This window comes from Lepisma saccharinum, chromosome 26 (genome assembly GCF_977018435.1).
Source record: "Lepisma saccharinum chromosome 26, izLepSacc3.1, whole genome shotgun sequence".
Taxonomy (NCBI): Eukaryota; Metazoa; Arthropoda; class Insecta; order Zygentoma; family Lepismatidae; genus Lepisma; species Lepisma saccharinum.
This window is the reverse complement of record NC_139254.1, coordinates 49,670,115-49,686,084: the sequence shown is the minus strand read 5'-3', so window position 1 is coordinate 49,686,084 and position 15,970 is coordinate 49,670,115. Positions and strand designations below refer to the sequence as shown.

At 37.9% G+C, this 15,970-nt stretch overlaps 1 protein-coding gene across 3 annotated transcripts in view; it reads left to right on the top strand.

Annotated features, from left to right (window-relative positions):
• Positions 1-15,970, top strand: part of LOC145979815 (clavesin-1-like) — a 76,241-nt gene that overhangs the window by 48,889 nt on the left and 11,382 nt on the right. For all 3 annotated transcript variants that reach the window (XM_083112836.1, XM_083112837.1, XM_083112835.1), the window contains exons 2-5: positions 2,416-2,574; positions 8,989-9,080; positions 14,222-14,375; positions 14,862-15,055. In XM_083112836.1, coding sequence (XP_082968962.1) covers positions 2,433-2,574; positions 8,989-9,080; positions 14,222-14,375; positions 14,862-15,055 — 582 coding nt within the window. In that variant the 5' untranslated portion in view covers positions 2,416-2,432. The remainder of the gene's footprint in view (positions 1-2,415; positions 2,575-8,988; positions 9,081-14,221; positions 14,376-14,861; positions 15,056-15,970) is intronic.

Here is a 15,970-nt window from a genome sequence, read left to right as displayed (position 1 = left end):
GGAATTGCATGTGATCGTAGACCCCCTTTCCATATACTCTATTGAAAGGTCTTCACGTGCAGATTCCGAATCTACAATCGCTTTTACTCTAGCTCAATTAAGGGGGCAGAGATACGCCTTTTTATTTTTGGGAACATTTAAAATCGCCATATCTCCGTTCCTAATTGAGCTAGAAGGATGGTTGATAGCTTGTTGGACTCAGAATGAAGTCCTCTTTTTGATTCTACAATACAAAATGGGGGTTTCCATTTTAAAATTTCACAGTTGCCCCCCGCCTCACCCCCCAGAGGGCGAGGGTGGAGAATCAAGTGTGATATCATTGAATAGCTTTCTTTCACTTATTCAAATCGTATTTTTTTCATTTTCCGATTCGATGTGTATTTCTCACGATATGTGACCGTTCTGGGACTTTTGGACCACCCGGTATATAATATAATGATATTATTATTATATACTCATAACTGGTGGGGATTTTCTATCTTCGGTTACAACTTGGTGAAATATATCTAGCGGGTATGCTCTCGTATTGTGTCTTCAGTGCTATTGAAATCTAAATATGATCTTCTATATTATAGCACGTGGATAGTAAGGAAATGACACTGAGACGAGACAAGTCAAAACGAGAACGAGAAATTTGTCTCAGAGTCTCGCCTTATTCGAGATTTTTGTCTCCGAGTCTTATTGGAGACTTCTGCAAAGTAGAATGATGGTTATGAAAATACCACTTCAATCAAAAATTTATTTACCGTGCGACTTATTGACATAGGTGTAAATGGATTGTTATTTGATTGCAACTTAACAGAGAAATGATACGTTTCAAGACCCGAGATGAAAGTAAGACTTAAGCTTTAAATATCGAGAAAAGAACGAGATGACAAGCATCTTGACTCTTCAAGTTTATCCACATCGTTAGTACCAGCAGATGACAATATCCGCATCCGGTATTCATCCAGGCTCGTGCCTCTGTGTTAGATACACGATATCAGAGTAGAGACCGGCTAACACATCGCAGATAACTCGGGGATCTGGTTAGAAGGAAATTCGTCATGAGGAACTTCCTGTTTAAATTTGTTTATCTGAATTGTGCAACATGTAATTTAAGTTCTTTGAGGAAGCACAACTATAACAACAAAAACTGTGAGCTAAAAATAGCTTAAAATGTAATTGTAAATTCACAGTTTTGCAAACATTAGGATACCCTACTAACTAAAAAAGAGAAAATCAATCTGGGGTACATGTTTACTGTACAGGGTGAGTCAAAAGTCCCTTAACACCAGGGTTGTTAAAAGTCCAGGAATTTTGAATAAATTAAATTCCGGTCCAGGAGCGAAAATCAGCAAGCGTAAATGGGCTCTGGACCGTAAAGAACCTTTTTTGTCTGAAAAGTATTTCAATTCGGTCCAGGAACCATTTTACTAGATCAATTTAAATTCGGTCCAGGAACCTTTTTTCAATGAAACAATACGCAACTTGTACCGAATTAAAATTGTGCGAGGAAAAAATGTTCCGGTCCTGCAGTCCAACCCAATAGAACCCATTAGAATTTATGGGTCCCTGGACCGTTAACAACTCTGCCTTAACACTCGCTATAAAATCTTAAAAATGAAAGAGTTATGCTGGATACAATCGGTCATGATAGAAACATGTTAGGTCCAAAGGGAACCACATGTGGTGTGTGTCAAGCGGAGGTCCGCCATATTCTTGGCCTCCATAATGGCCGAAGCCTAAAAATAAAAAAAAATAAAAAAAAACCAACAGCCACAGACCATGACACTACCGCCATGTTCAATTGGGTGTCCGGTAACTTTTGGATATAGTGCAGAGGTTGTCAAAGTGTGCGCCACGGCGCTTAGGTGCAAATAAGCTTATTTAGTACGTTTCACACATAAAATGTTTCTGACTTTGAAAAATGTGCTATTTTTTTTACTTAAGGCAAGCAACATAACCACACTAATAAGAGTGTTGCAAGTGTTAGACAAGTTCTGACTTTGGAGCCACAGGAGAATCTTGAAACGAAAAACTTTCGAAACTGCTCAATATTTAGGACAATTATTTTGAATTTGTGTAGTGCTGGTAAACAATAATTTTAACAACCATTTAAGCAAATATTTGTGTACGGGAACCTGTTTTCTGCCTAAACCAAAATAAGTTTTATTTCTGTAATCCAGTCTTAAAGCTAAAGATTGATCCATTCAGTTACTGAGTTGGTGTTTTAAGTCCACTTTATGCACAGTAAGTCTGATCGGGACTGGACCTACAGTTTAAAGTGGGATCCGAACCACTATGTGCCTCCACTGGGTATAGAACTCGGGACCCCTTGATTACAAGGCTACGACGCTACCATCTGGGAGGCCCACATTCAGTTAATAAATTCTTCATATTAGGACATCTTATATTTTCGCATTTTAATTGCAGACTAACCCAAACCCATCATGTCGAACGATATCAAGAAGGAGTTGAAGATGGACAGTGGTCCTCTGAACCCAGAGCTACTGGAAATAGCGAGCAAGGAGCTAAGGGAGTCACCGGAAGTCAAGAAGAAGGCCATAGAGGAGCTAAGGCAGAAAATAAGAGGTAAGATTTGTTGATTATGACTAATAATCATGCCAGGATACATTCGTCACTCTGTCGGAAATCGTCATCCTAATCGCCGCCACTGATTGCCGTTAATGACCTGATCAGGTATCCTTAGATAACCTAACCAAACCTAACCTAACACTATTGAGATAATAATATGCTTTCAAAGTCTTCCGGGATGTAAATCTAATCCTGCTACCATTTAGTTTAGAAATCCTCAACAGAGGGCTCTCGCTCTTAAATATGGAGAAGCGTCAATTTCGATTAGTTTTCCATTGTTTTATTACACTAGCTATGGAGAAATAAATACAGTATATATAAGCTTAAAATGAAAATTAACTCATGACTCATTTTATTGATGCTCTACTTCACTGGTACTACGAGTATACCGAAGTACATATCAATAGCTCTGCCCTAAAGAGATATGGTTGTTTCTAAGTGAGGCGTCTTCATTATACAATTTCCCTCTCTTCTTTTCAAGTCATCCAAAAGTTTCGTTCCTTTTGTTTCCCTCTTTTATTTCCCTTCTGTTGCATCTTTTTTCCTCCCTCTCTCTTTCCTTCCGCCTGCCCCCGTGGCGGAGTGGTTAGCACATCGCGCTACGACGCCAGGGGTTCAGGGTTCGAATCCCGACCAGGGCATGGATATTTGTTAGTGTCCATTCATCAATCTCATCATAACCGTATCACGCCAAAGGCGAGATTCGAACCCGGGATTCCTGGCGTCGTAGCACAACAGAGTAATCGCTTCGCCAAGGGGTACGGCCGGAGCGTTACAAGCATAGTACACCGGCGACCTTTAGTGTATCTTTAAAACTCCGCTGACACTGAAACCAACAGGAAATCATACGAAATAAGTAAAGTCAGCTTTATGGAAAAAGTACGGTTAACGGAAGGATGGAACAGGCTCAACGGCTTTAACGATCGGAAATTTGAATCCCCTTTAAATAGATCGTGAGACCAGATCTCACCCCAGTTGTAATCAGAAAGTTATGGAGCGAACAGTTGTTGCCTCCAATGTATAATCTGGTTATCAATTGATACGATAGGAGTTACCGCGTTATCTTAATTTCATTTCAAGAGCGCCTTATATACAGATCAGCTGTGGACAACCATCTATACAGAGTCGACAGGGTAAAATCCTTTCCATTATTAACATGACCCCGCCAGACCCGTCAATCGAAGTGTAAATAACGCATGTTAAAGTGTTTTCCTCATTTCTCAGGGGCTAGTCCCCTTACACCTAAAAGGTACCTCTCGCTTTAGGCTGGCACAGCCTAAGATTCGATCCTCATTAAAAACCCATGTGGGCTTTTATCACTCATCCCCATCTTCGCATATATCAGCCAAAAGTAGCACAAAGAGTAAATTAAAATACAGAAAATCAATCAATCAATCAATCAACCTTCCACATAGCCCTTTGTTGCCGCTCTTTCCCAGCTGCTATAATGGCGTGTAGGAAGAGCAACTTACACTATAGGTCTTTTTAATTCTTACGGCGGGCGATCCAGAAGCTGGCAAGGGAGGTGGGGAGCGGGGAATTCGGCGCAGATCAACCAGACAACAGCAGTGGCACCTTTATACACCTTCCAACTTTCATGGAAATCTTAGGGTGACACAGGGGTCAGATCCCCATTTCAATTTGCCCTCATCTTGACATTTGATGTGGGGCTTTGCCCTGTAGAAACTAATTTTATTTACAAGTATTTAAAAGTATAAGTACAGTATTCAAATTATAAAGTAAAATCTTTTACAAATTCACTTTAATATTAATTTAACTCAAAACCTGATTATAAACAACATTTTTAGTTTCACTTACAGGTGAATGTTACCAATTAGCTTAGCGACTCCGAAAACTATGGATTCGACACTAATGTATGTCATTTTTGACATTTTATTTTTCACCCCCTCTCATCCCTCCCATGCCGATAAGTGATGAAATTGGAGTTGAACGACATTCGGAGTGTCACGATTCATCTTATTGACCACGAAAACTATGGACTCTACACTAATATCGGTCGTTTTCGATTATTTTTACGTGTCACCACCTCCTACCCCCCGTAGGAGCACCAGGGGTGCCTTACCCCCACAGTATTTCTTTCCAGATTGTAAGTCAATCGTGTACCAAGTTTGGTTGAAATCGCTCCAGGCGTTCGAGAGTTATGCCGGAACAAACACACACACACACATACATCCATTTATATATATATATATATATATATATATATATATATATATATATATATATATATATAGAGAGAGAGAGAGAGAGAAACTGGTGTTTAATCATTTCTACATCTCTACATATTGCTACGTATAATCGGTTAATCAGAAATTGACCTCCTTTCTATTGGGAACTAAATTTTTCCTAGTATAACCGTGATTTTCTCCTCTAATACCGATTGCTCTTGACCTAGAAATTCCAACACTCGACGGCAAGTTATTATCACACAATGCCCCTTAATGTAAATCGAGTTCTATTTGAAATACAGGCAATATCCATCGATAAGAAAGTGAAGGTCATAGCATTATCACTGGAATTGGTACCTTGATCAATGTGTATTTTGTAAGGAGACAAAGCTAAAATAATCATAGATAACTTTGCTATCCGTCTTGGAAATATTTCCACTTCATGATCACATTGTGTTGTTTTAAATGCGGCTTATTTTTATCACTGACACTTTGGACTTCAAACCAAAGGAATCCATGGTGAGGCACTCCATACTTTACTTTACCTATTCATTCTTCGCTTTTAAGTAGCAAAAAATGCAAAAAAGCGACAATTGTGAAAAAAATCCTGACTTTCAATTTGCAATGGAAAAACACTATCTAACGTTACATTATAAAAGATTGCTATTCGTTTGCAGTGTAAAGAATTTTTAAAAAATGAACAAAAATTAATTTAGATTTTTGTAATGTAATTTACACCTTGGAGCAATGGCTCTATTTTTTTAAGGTCTTTGACCTGATGTCAACAATCTTACTCGTAAATATATTTATAATTTTTAAAACGTTGTATATAAATATGTACCCTTGAAACTAATTATTAAATAAATTATGACACAATAATAAAAACGTAATATTTTGTATATATCTAGGCTTCTTAGCAGTTTTAAATTTGCAATAAATTCACCAAAATGTCTAAGTGAGAGATTTTCACAATCATTTATAAATATAGCAAGGATCTCACTCATGCATATGCACGTATGTAGAGGGAGGGAGGAAGTGATAGAAACAGTAAGGCAGGAATTAAGAAATTGATAAAAATATATATGTATGTGCAGTGGCGGCGATTGGGTTCCAAAACCGGGTGGGGCAAGCTGCAAAAACTGGGAGGGGGCATAGAGAGTATATTTCCCTTTGTAAGATAAGGTTTAGCATAGTGCGGACGCGAAAGTGGCGAAAAGTGGGAGGGGACAACTGCCCCCCCTCGCCCCCTAATCGCCGCCACTGTGTATGTGGAGAAAAGAAGAAAGAAAGACAGACATGGAGATAGAAGAATGATGCGCACAAATATGGGAAGAAACAAAGAACAGATAGATAGGTAGACAAATAGAGGAAGAGAGAAATAGGTGAACACAGAAAGAAAGAGAAAGAAACATGTGAAGGAAAAAAGGAAAGACAATAGAAGAGAGAGAGAGGGAATGAAAAAATAAAGGAATCGGCGAATAGAGAGAAAGAAAGACTGTAAGAAATATACAAAACTGGAAGATAGACCTGCAGAAAAAATAGAACGAAAGGAATAGGGCAAGACGGAAAAAGAATAAATGAAATAGATTCAGAAAGATAGGAGGATAGAAAGATTGAGAGAAACAACTAAAAAAAGTAAAGATAGCAAGTGGGAGAGATGGGGGGAGGTGAAAGAGAAATATTTCACTCTTCCTTGAGCCCACCTGACCGAAATTCTCTGGCTGTGCCACATGCGTGTTCTACCCTGCCCCAGCTATCTATGGAGGAAGGGCGCGCATTGCGTCAGAGAAGGGGAGGAAATCGAGTGGACAGAATGAAGCAGTATACGCTGTTGCAAAGGCTGGTAACCGCAGTCGCTTTCCCCCTCCACGCACTCCCGTTCCCTCTCATGTGGAACCGTCTCGCGTCACTACTTGCGCAGAGACTATTTTCGTTCGCCTGCTCCAGATATAGTTGGGACAGGGTATATATATTAAGTTCACGCTAGTGCAAAACTGAATTGTACTCCTGCCTTTGTTATTTGCATATTTACTACAAGAGATTATTTACTTTAGGGCTACTGTTTGATAAGATTCTATTCACTTTTACGAAATCTTTTCTGTTGACTTGTCAAATTGCCACTATAGATTAAATTGTCAATGACCTAATAGTGAAAAATCACACACAGTAAGGAAGGGTACGGCCCGTTTCGCCTTATCCCGTTTCGCCCTATCCCGTTTCGCCTTATTGCGTTTTCACCTCCACCAATACAATTTCAAATGATTTTTTGACACTAAATTTCTAAGGCGAAACGGGACATCCCATTTCGCCTTACAGAAAAAAATTACCGCCAGGAAATATTATCGACTTACAATCAACCTAACCTAACCTAACCTAACCTAACCTAACGTAACCTGGTCGGTGCTCCTGGGGGTCGTGGGGGGTGAGCCAAGGTAGGCAACATCACAAGCTCTGCGCTCCCATTATGAATTACCCTTCAAGTCTATAATATTCCCTGGTGGGAAATTTTTGTGTGTAAGTCGAAATGGGATGTCACGTTTCGCCTTAGAAATTTAGTGTCACATAAATCATTTGAAATTGTATTGGGGGAGGTGAAAAAGCAATAAGGCGAAACGGAATAGGGTGAAACGGTGTAAGGCGAAACGGGATAAGGCGAAACGGGATAAGGCGAAACGGGATAGGGTGAAACGGGATAGGGCGAAACGGGAGGACACGTTAAGGAAAGTTCATCAAATTTTACTCATGCCCTTCAAATGCATCATTTGATACATTCGTCCGTGTCATTGTTGCTTTCTTGGTTTGTCGTTGATCGAAACTTCTGATCCGATGCATTTTGAATGCATTAAGGGAGAAATGACGTGTTACAATACTTCAAGAGATAATAGTTGTATGCGCTTGAATAAAGATTTTTTAATGCACTTCCTTGCATTATGTGCGTTTCAACGCATCATTAGTTTATACGAGGGTTGGGGAGTAAGTCATGGCAACCCAGTAATAATTCGACACTCGAAGGATGTATTAAAAATTTGTTATATACAACTGAAAGAGTATCCATTATGGATATTTTGTTGGTAGGAATCATGAAAGAAAACCCAAGCAACCCTGTGACATACACAAAAACCTGTCTCACGCTGTGACATACATGTGCACATGTTACAAAAACTTGTCTGATGATGACAAACCTTCGAAATAATCTCCCGCATTGTCCACAGCACGCTGCCATCGATGTGGAAGACTTCGAATACCATCGGCAGCAGCATTCTCTTCACCATGCTTGAAGTCTTTGTGATCTACGACGTGCCGTTAGGGAGAAGCGTCCAGATCTACTGCATAATGCAATCATACTCCACGATAATGCAAGGCCACATAAGGCAGCTTGTGCACGGGGCCTACTGCGCCGATGGGGATGGGAAGAGTTGGAGCACCCAGCGTATTCACCGGATTTGTCACCGTGTGATTTTGACCTCATCCCCAAGGTGAAGGAACTACTGTGTGGTACACGGTATGCGACCCGCATGGACATTGAAAATGCTGTGCGACGACAGATCACCCGCTTCAGGCATGGTGACGAGGATGGTATAATTGCTTTACTTTCAGTGAATTTATTTGTTATTCTTATTAATAGTCATTAATTTTGCGCTGCTAAAAGGCTGCAATAAATAACAAAATACTTTATGCAATGTATAACGGTATTTTCTGCATTCCGAAAAGGAATTGTTTAGTTGTCTTTGGAAGAAAGTTGATTCAGTTTGGAGACTTGACTAATATGATACAAATAATATTGATAAAATTAGGTGTATTGAGATGTTTGTTCGATGTTTGCTTGACACGTTCGAATCCCGACCTGGGAACGGGTGTTCATTGTGCATGTCCCTTCCACAATTTCATCACATCTTCCTCCATCCTCGTCTTCACGATTAGCCAAAAGTGGCAGAAAAGTGGCGCTAAAAACAAAAACAGAAATCAAAACCTTCTTGCATTAAATAATATGTTTAATTTTCTGGGTGTGTGGTGTAGGATTTCATTGACATCTAGCTACTCCTCCTCAGAAACATAACCACAATTCCTCCATATGGGTCAGAAAAAAAGTTTAATTTTTTTAAACAGAATATTTTTGTTTAAAAGTAAAATTGGAATTAATTTATCACAATAGTAATGGTGTTAGTGTGTTTTAGCAGTTGATATGCATTATCATTAATCTTCCAATTTTTAATCTTTTCAGACGAGGGAACCATTGTACTTCGTGACGACGATGAGTTCCTCACAATCTTCTTGAGGCCAACCAAGTTCTACCCGGACAGCGCTTTTGCATTGGTAAGTTTTTATTAAAATATTAGCGCGAGATTACTTTCGTGTCATCTCTGGCTGTTCTTCTTCACATATAGCACATGGAGGTCCTTTCTTTACATCTTGTTTCGACGCTACGAACCCTTGAAAATCGGAATTTCATCCTGAATATTTGCAACCACACTGTTCTCACAATTTTCACTAATGTGTTTACTTTAGAATTAGTATTTACTTATAAATTAACCGCTTCATGTGTCTTGTGGTAATTATAGTAATTTTGGCGGAAGCATTTTTCTTTCAAATCCTATCATACGAAACAGGACCAATAGATTTGGACACTAAATATCGGTATCGTGAACACTGTGATTACAAAAATCTGTGATACTGAAAATGTCAAGTTGTTTTGTAAAATAATGTAATAAAAATGGAAAAGTTTACATTGATTACATATATTTTATATATATAAAATTGTAAATGAATTTAGAAAGGGGTGGCAACCTTAAGTAAACTCGATAAAACATAAAAACGGTGATTTTTTGGCTGATTCAAGCAATATTCTAAATAGATGAAAGAACTCGTACTTTAATGACCTCTTAAATGTTCACGTAGGAGATAAATCAGAAGTAAATGAAGTACACACAGCAGAACCTTTAATTCCAGAACTTGACTGAAGTTAAAGGTGCTATTAAAAGGCTCAAGAATAACAAAGCACCTGGCATTGATTTAATACCAGCTGAGTTAATTAAATATGGTGTGAATTCGTTAATATGTCAAATTAATAAATTAATTTATTTAATATGGAATAAAGAAGAAATCCCTCAACAGTGGAAAAATCCATAATTGTTCCTATGTTTAAGAAAGGTGATAAAATGAACTGCAATAATTACCGTGGAATTTCTCTACTCTCAACAACATATAAAATATTATCTAACATTCTTTTAACATGACTAACCCCATATGCTAATGATATTATTGTTGATTATCAATGTGGATTTAAACGTAACAGATCAACTACAGATCAAATTTTTCACACCAGACAGACACTTGAGAAATAGTGGGTATATAATCAAAATGTCCATCAGCTATTCATTGATTTCAAAAAATCATATGATTCGGTCAAAAGAGATAAATTATATAATATAGTAGTCGTGTTTGGAATACCTAAGAAGCTTGTTAGTATATTAAAAGTATGCACCAGTGAAACAGAAAGTAAAATTCGTGTGGGTATTAATATGTCTGACAAATGTACAATTCATGATGGGTTAAAATAAGAAGATGCATTATCTCCATTGCTATTTAATTTTGCCTTAGATTATGCTGTTAGTAAGGTAAAAGAAACTAACGAGGGACTGAAATTAAATGGAGTGACTCAGTTGTTAGCATATGCAGATGATATAGACTTATTAGGGGATGATATATAATAAATACAATAAAGAATAATGCTAAAATATTTTTCAAAGCAGCTAAAGAGATAGGTTTGGAAGTTAGCAAAGATAAATCTAAATATATGCTTATATGCCGAAACCAATGGTCAGGTAATAATCAAAATCGAATTATTGATAACAACTCGTTTGAACCAGTTTCCAAATTCAAGTACTTAGGAGTAATTCTAACAAATTAAAATGATATTAAAGAGGAAATAAAAAGCAGGCTTAATTCAGGACATGCATGATACTTTTCTCTTCATAACCTTTTGTCTTCTCGTTTAATATCTAAGAAACTGAATGTTAAAATAAACAAAACAGTAATTTTGCCTGTATTATTATATGGATGCGAAACGTGGTCCCATATATTGAAAGAGGAACTTAAATTGAGAGTATTTGAAAATAAAATCCTTATGAAAATATTTGGACCTAAAAGGGATGAGGAAACAGGTGAGCGGAGAAGGTTACATAATTTAGAACTACATAATTTGTATTCATGTCCAGATATTATTAGAATAATTAAATCAAGAAGACTTAGGTGGGAAGGCCATGTGGCACAAATGAGAGAGGAAAGAGGAGTTTACAGGATTCTTGTTGGGAAACCTGATGGTAAGAGACCTGTAAGATGGAAAAGAGTATATAGATTTTGCTCAGAGTAGGGACAGATGGAAGGCCTGTGTTGCTGATGCCATGAACCTTCGGATTTAAGAAAGCTAGAGAGTTCGTTAGTTAGTTAGTTATCTAGATGCCATAACCAGATGTAATTGAAGTGTAGAGATAAGTAAGTTGTCTTTGTCGAAGCACAGCTAAGCTGACATTGTTCATTTCAAGGTCAGTGCGTTTGTAGCAAAATATAATAAAGATTTCAATATGGTATGTTAGGCTTGTTAGAAATCTTGCATTTATAAATCTCTAGAAAATGCTTAGATGTCACATTTTAGCTATTTGACAATCAGAAACGCACACTTGTTGATATGTAGGTTAGATAAATACTTACCAGTCTATTAAACTTTCTCTCTGATTTAAGTTTTTCAGGCAAACGAGGTCATTGAAGCCCTAACTCGCTTATGTTACACAAAATCGAAGGTATAACTTTGTCATGTTTAAGCACGGTAGTTATTAATTTAGTGTGGCTAATAAAGTATCGTAAATTATTTGAATGGCATGAATATAATAGATTGCTTGAAAGTAGAGGCTCATCAAACTATCAGCTAAAAAAACCGCATCAAACACTATGACAGATTTAATCCATAATACAATATATAATCTCTAAAACGGATTTCTTTACCTCAATGAAAAGATAATCTGTTCTGGATGAATGATTGATATAAAGGTATGATTAGCACTTCTGTAAATTTCTTACTAGTTATATAAAGAAGAAATAAGCACGTGGGATGCGAAGTCTTGAGTTACACGCTCTCTCTAGCCCTCTTAAACCCGAAGGTTTATGGCTGCAGAACCACAAGCCGCCTTCGATCCGTCGTTACCCTGGGCAAGAGCAATCCAATATTTTCCACTCTTACAGATTTCCTTTAGGCCCATCTCAACGTTGTCCCTCCATCTTCGTCTTGGCCTTCTACAGGTCTTCTACCATCCTGTAAAAGAAACTATTCTTTCCTCTCCCATTCGTGCCGCTAGGCCTGCCCACCTGTCTCCTTGATTTAATTATTCTAATAAATCTGGACATATATACAAAATGGTGTAGTTCTAAATTATGTAACCTTCTCCAGTCACCTGTCTAATTTCCCCTTTTAGGTCTAAATATTTTTCAAATAACTTTATTTTCAAATACTCTTAATTTATGTTCCTCTTTTAATGGAACAGAGAAGAAAATGTTCAGTTTCCAGTTGCGTATTCTGAAAATGAGACCTGGTTTACCGCAATAATTAATATTTATTATATACGTATATTTATTGTTCGTGCCTTCTAGATTAATTAGATATAACAGAAATAAAATTAAAATACCAATGCAAGTAAAAAAAAACAGAATTCTGACAACTTCAAATTTCCCGGCAATTTTTATATTTTTCATAAAATTTACCCTTTTACCTATAATCGGACTTGGATCCCCCTTCACGAAGGGAAATTTCCCTTAATGTAGCAACACTGCCTCTGCCAAGCGCGGCACAGAAAGTAGGAAGGAACAAGCAGTTTTATCCCTCCAACGCTGTTTGCAGCAGTGGAACTAACCATGCTGGTCACGTGTTTTCAAATAGCCGCTCCCTTCGGCTCCCTCGGGAAGGAAAACCTGTCGCCAGAAGAGTGCGATGGAGAACAAACAGTGGCAGTACATAAACCAGTCTTTCAGTTCTTTACATAATTTACTTACATTCTGGTTTAGAAGCTTGTCTTAATAGTTTACCCATATATTACAGGTAAATATATAAAAGTATTTGAAAAACTATGGTTTACCAGCGGTAATTGCGGTAGCATGGAGAATACGCCACTGATAGTTTAAAATAACAAGAGTTTATACCAGTTCACTCCGTGTTTTACTTCATTTGTCGATTATTGCTGTCCAAACGCGGTAGACGCACCCGGTTTGGTTGGACGAGTCCAAATAGTATTAAAGGGGAAGTTGCCAGAACATGTGCGAAACTACGCTGCTGGTTTGAAATCGGTGTCTCCTTTGTATGCATACTGTTGCTTATTTTCGCTTCGTTTTTGTACATGTCATGTGATGCTTGTTGCAGCTCGTAAAGACACCATTTCGAAGTGGAAAAAAGTCGATTTTCGAGAAACCTACTTCCTCGTCAGCGTTCCAATTGTAGTCGTCATCCATATTTTGCAAATTGACTTGTTGATTGCCTGTCGGTGTGTGTACGAGTCTCGCAGCATGAAAGGGATTAGTATAGCAAAGCATTGAATTACATAAAATTAGTAAAAAATGTCAAATAGAAAAAGCATATATGGTCTAAATGTTGTAGAAAAATGAGTTTTGAGCTTTGCTTTTAAGTCCACTTTATGCACAGTAAGGCTAATCGGGACTGGACCTAGAGGTTAAAATGGGATCCGAATCACTTGTGTCTCCACTGGGTATCGAACCAGGGACCCCCTTGACTACAAGGCGACGACGGTACTGCAGTAGAAAAATGATGAACAATTAAAAAATATATTTTCCTATTATTAGTTCCTTAGCAGGTAATGAGTTAATTTTAGAAATATATCATTCATATGTTATTAATGCAACATGTGAAAACCTCATGCAACATTTCAGAAATGAGAAATTATCACTTTAATTCAGGATGTCGATGATTTTTTTTAGAATTTATGGAAGATTTCTCATAGACGAACAAATGAGAATTGACACGCGGCATGGGAGTTTCACACCAAGATAAGTGATACTTTTAGCATCAACTATAGCATTCTCTGCGCATGCGCAACAAATTGACTGGATCGACATGATGCGCACTCAAGCATAAAAGGCCCAGTCAGTTAGGCAACCAAGCGACACGTGCAGCATATCGTGTGAAAGAAATCACTTACATCTTAAGGGTCGTTTTGAAGAGGCGTGTCACTCGGATGCCAGGCAGCATGTCACTTTGGTGTGAAATCGCCCAAGATTTAACACAAATTCCTGAGATAATGTTACATGAGATTCATGTAACTTTATGGACCAAATGAAATATTTGAATTAGTAGACATGTTGAGATTCACTTGACAATAGCACAAGAAAAGCTTTAAAAATTATAATGTTGTTATCAGGTTTGAAAGATTAATTACCATTTATTTTGTTACTTTCAGATCAAGAGATGTTTAGATTTCAAGGCGAAGAACGCGCAATATGTCCATGACTTGACGCTTGACAAAATTGAGCCTCTAGCGAAGGAGGATTTGGTGAACGTATTGAAGGACAGGGATCAGCTTGGAAGAAGGATATTGTTAATGAAAGTCGGTGGTAAGTATTTCTAATTAATGTGTACGAATAGAATGATCATATGCAAAGCTAATGTTTGTAAAGTACAGTATCGATGACGCAACGCATATTTTGGAACGACAATACTGCATTCAAAGAAAGGAAAATGAAATTGAAAGCCTGATTAGCCTTTGTGTGCATAAATCTTTGAAGTCGTATGATCTCAGTATAGCTCATTCTTGCCTTCCAATAAGTTCGGCATAAATAAATAACCATCAATTTTGCAACAAATGCTAAACAAGTATATTTTCATAATTTAATTTTAGTATTTAGTAAGTCTCTCTGCGGGAGGTTCGGATCCCCTAGACCCTCCTAAATACGTCCTTGATTGTGGACTTTTTTTCTGAAGTGTGTTACAAATATGCGTAAATAGAAATGGCAGATGCAATTGAAGTTAACACTATAGGGAAATAAGGCCAAGTAAATATATACAGTGATGTATGTAAAAGTGACCTCAATCGTTTGCAGACATCTGGGATCCAAAGAAGGTGTCTCTAGATGACGTTTTCGGTTTGATCTACCTCTTCCACGAGTTCGCCATGTTGGAGCCAAAAACTCAAGTAGCTGGCGTTGTGGTCATGATGGACTTCGATGGACTAGGAATGAAGCAGGTCACTGCCTTTACCCCAGGCTTTGCCATGAGGCTCTTGGAGTTCATTCAGGTAAGCAAACATTTCAACGCTACTTGAAGATGAGCTCGGGTTCGGTGTCCCATTCTACACCCTCGATTTCGGAAGTTTTTTTTTATTATTTATGAAAGTTTTGTGATGCTAATTATGAAGAACATAAATTTGAAGCGCGGAAACAAGTATTTACGAATGTACAGCCGTTTAAAGTTGAGACATTGTCGTTTGAAATTGTTGAGTCAAAATTTCCCACCGATTCCGGGCTCCGCCCGTGGGGTAATTGACCTACCGCCCACTACCGCTACCGCGACCCCGCCTTTATCTATAGAGTCCCTTTAAAAGGCATGTTAGAAAGTGGACGGAGTCACCTGCCCCCAACACTATTTCTCACTGTTTTCCGCATCGAGACATGAAGATACCAAAAATTAAGGCTAAAATTAAACCCAAGAAGGTAACTTGCCTGTTTTTACCAAGGCCAGGCACTGAATTGCGGGTCGAAGTTAAATTTCAAAGCCCAAAAATGAAGTAACTCCTATGTTGAAAGTCCTTGTTGTCCTTTTCCACAGAACACCCCCCCCCCCACTCCCGTCCCGTCATAAATATAAGAAGTCGCAAATTATCCATCCCAGAAGCCATTTAGAAAATACAACCCTCCCCTTTTCGGCCTGCAGTTGCCAAAAAGAAATAATTAATTCCAATTTTTGAAGTCGCATAAATGAAATCCAATGTCTGAAATGTCCAACCCGCCAATATATCACACAAATAACATATCGCAATCGCAAATGTTCCTATTGCACAAGTCAATCATAAGAAGAAAAAGAAAAAAAATCAGACGTGCGCCTGTGACATGAATCCATCATCCGCCATTATAGAAGACCTGAAAAACCGCTTTGACGTTACGCAAGGAATTTTAATTTTAAGAAAAATGTAAGTTTCGTAGCACGTAGATCT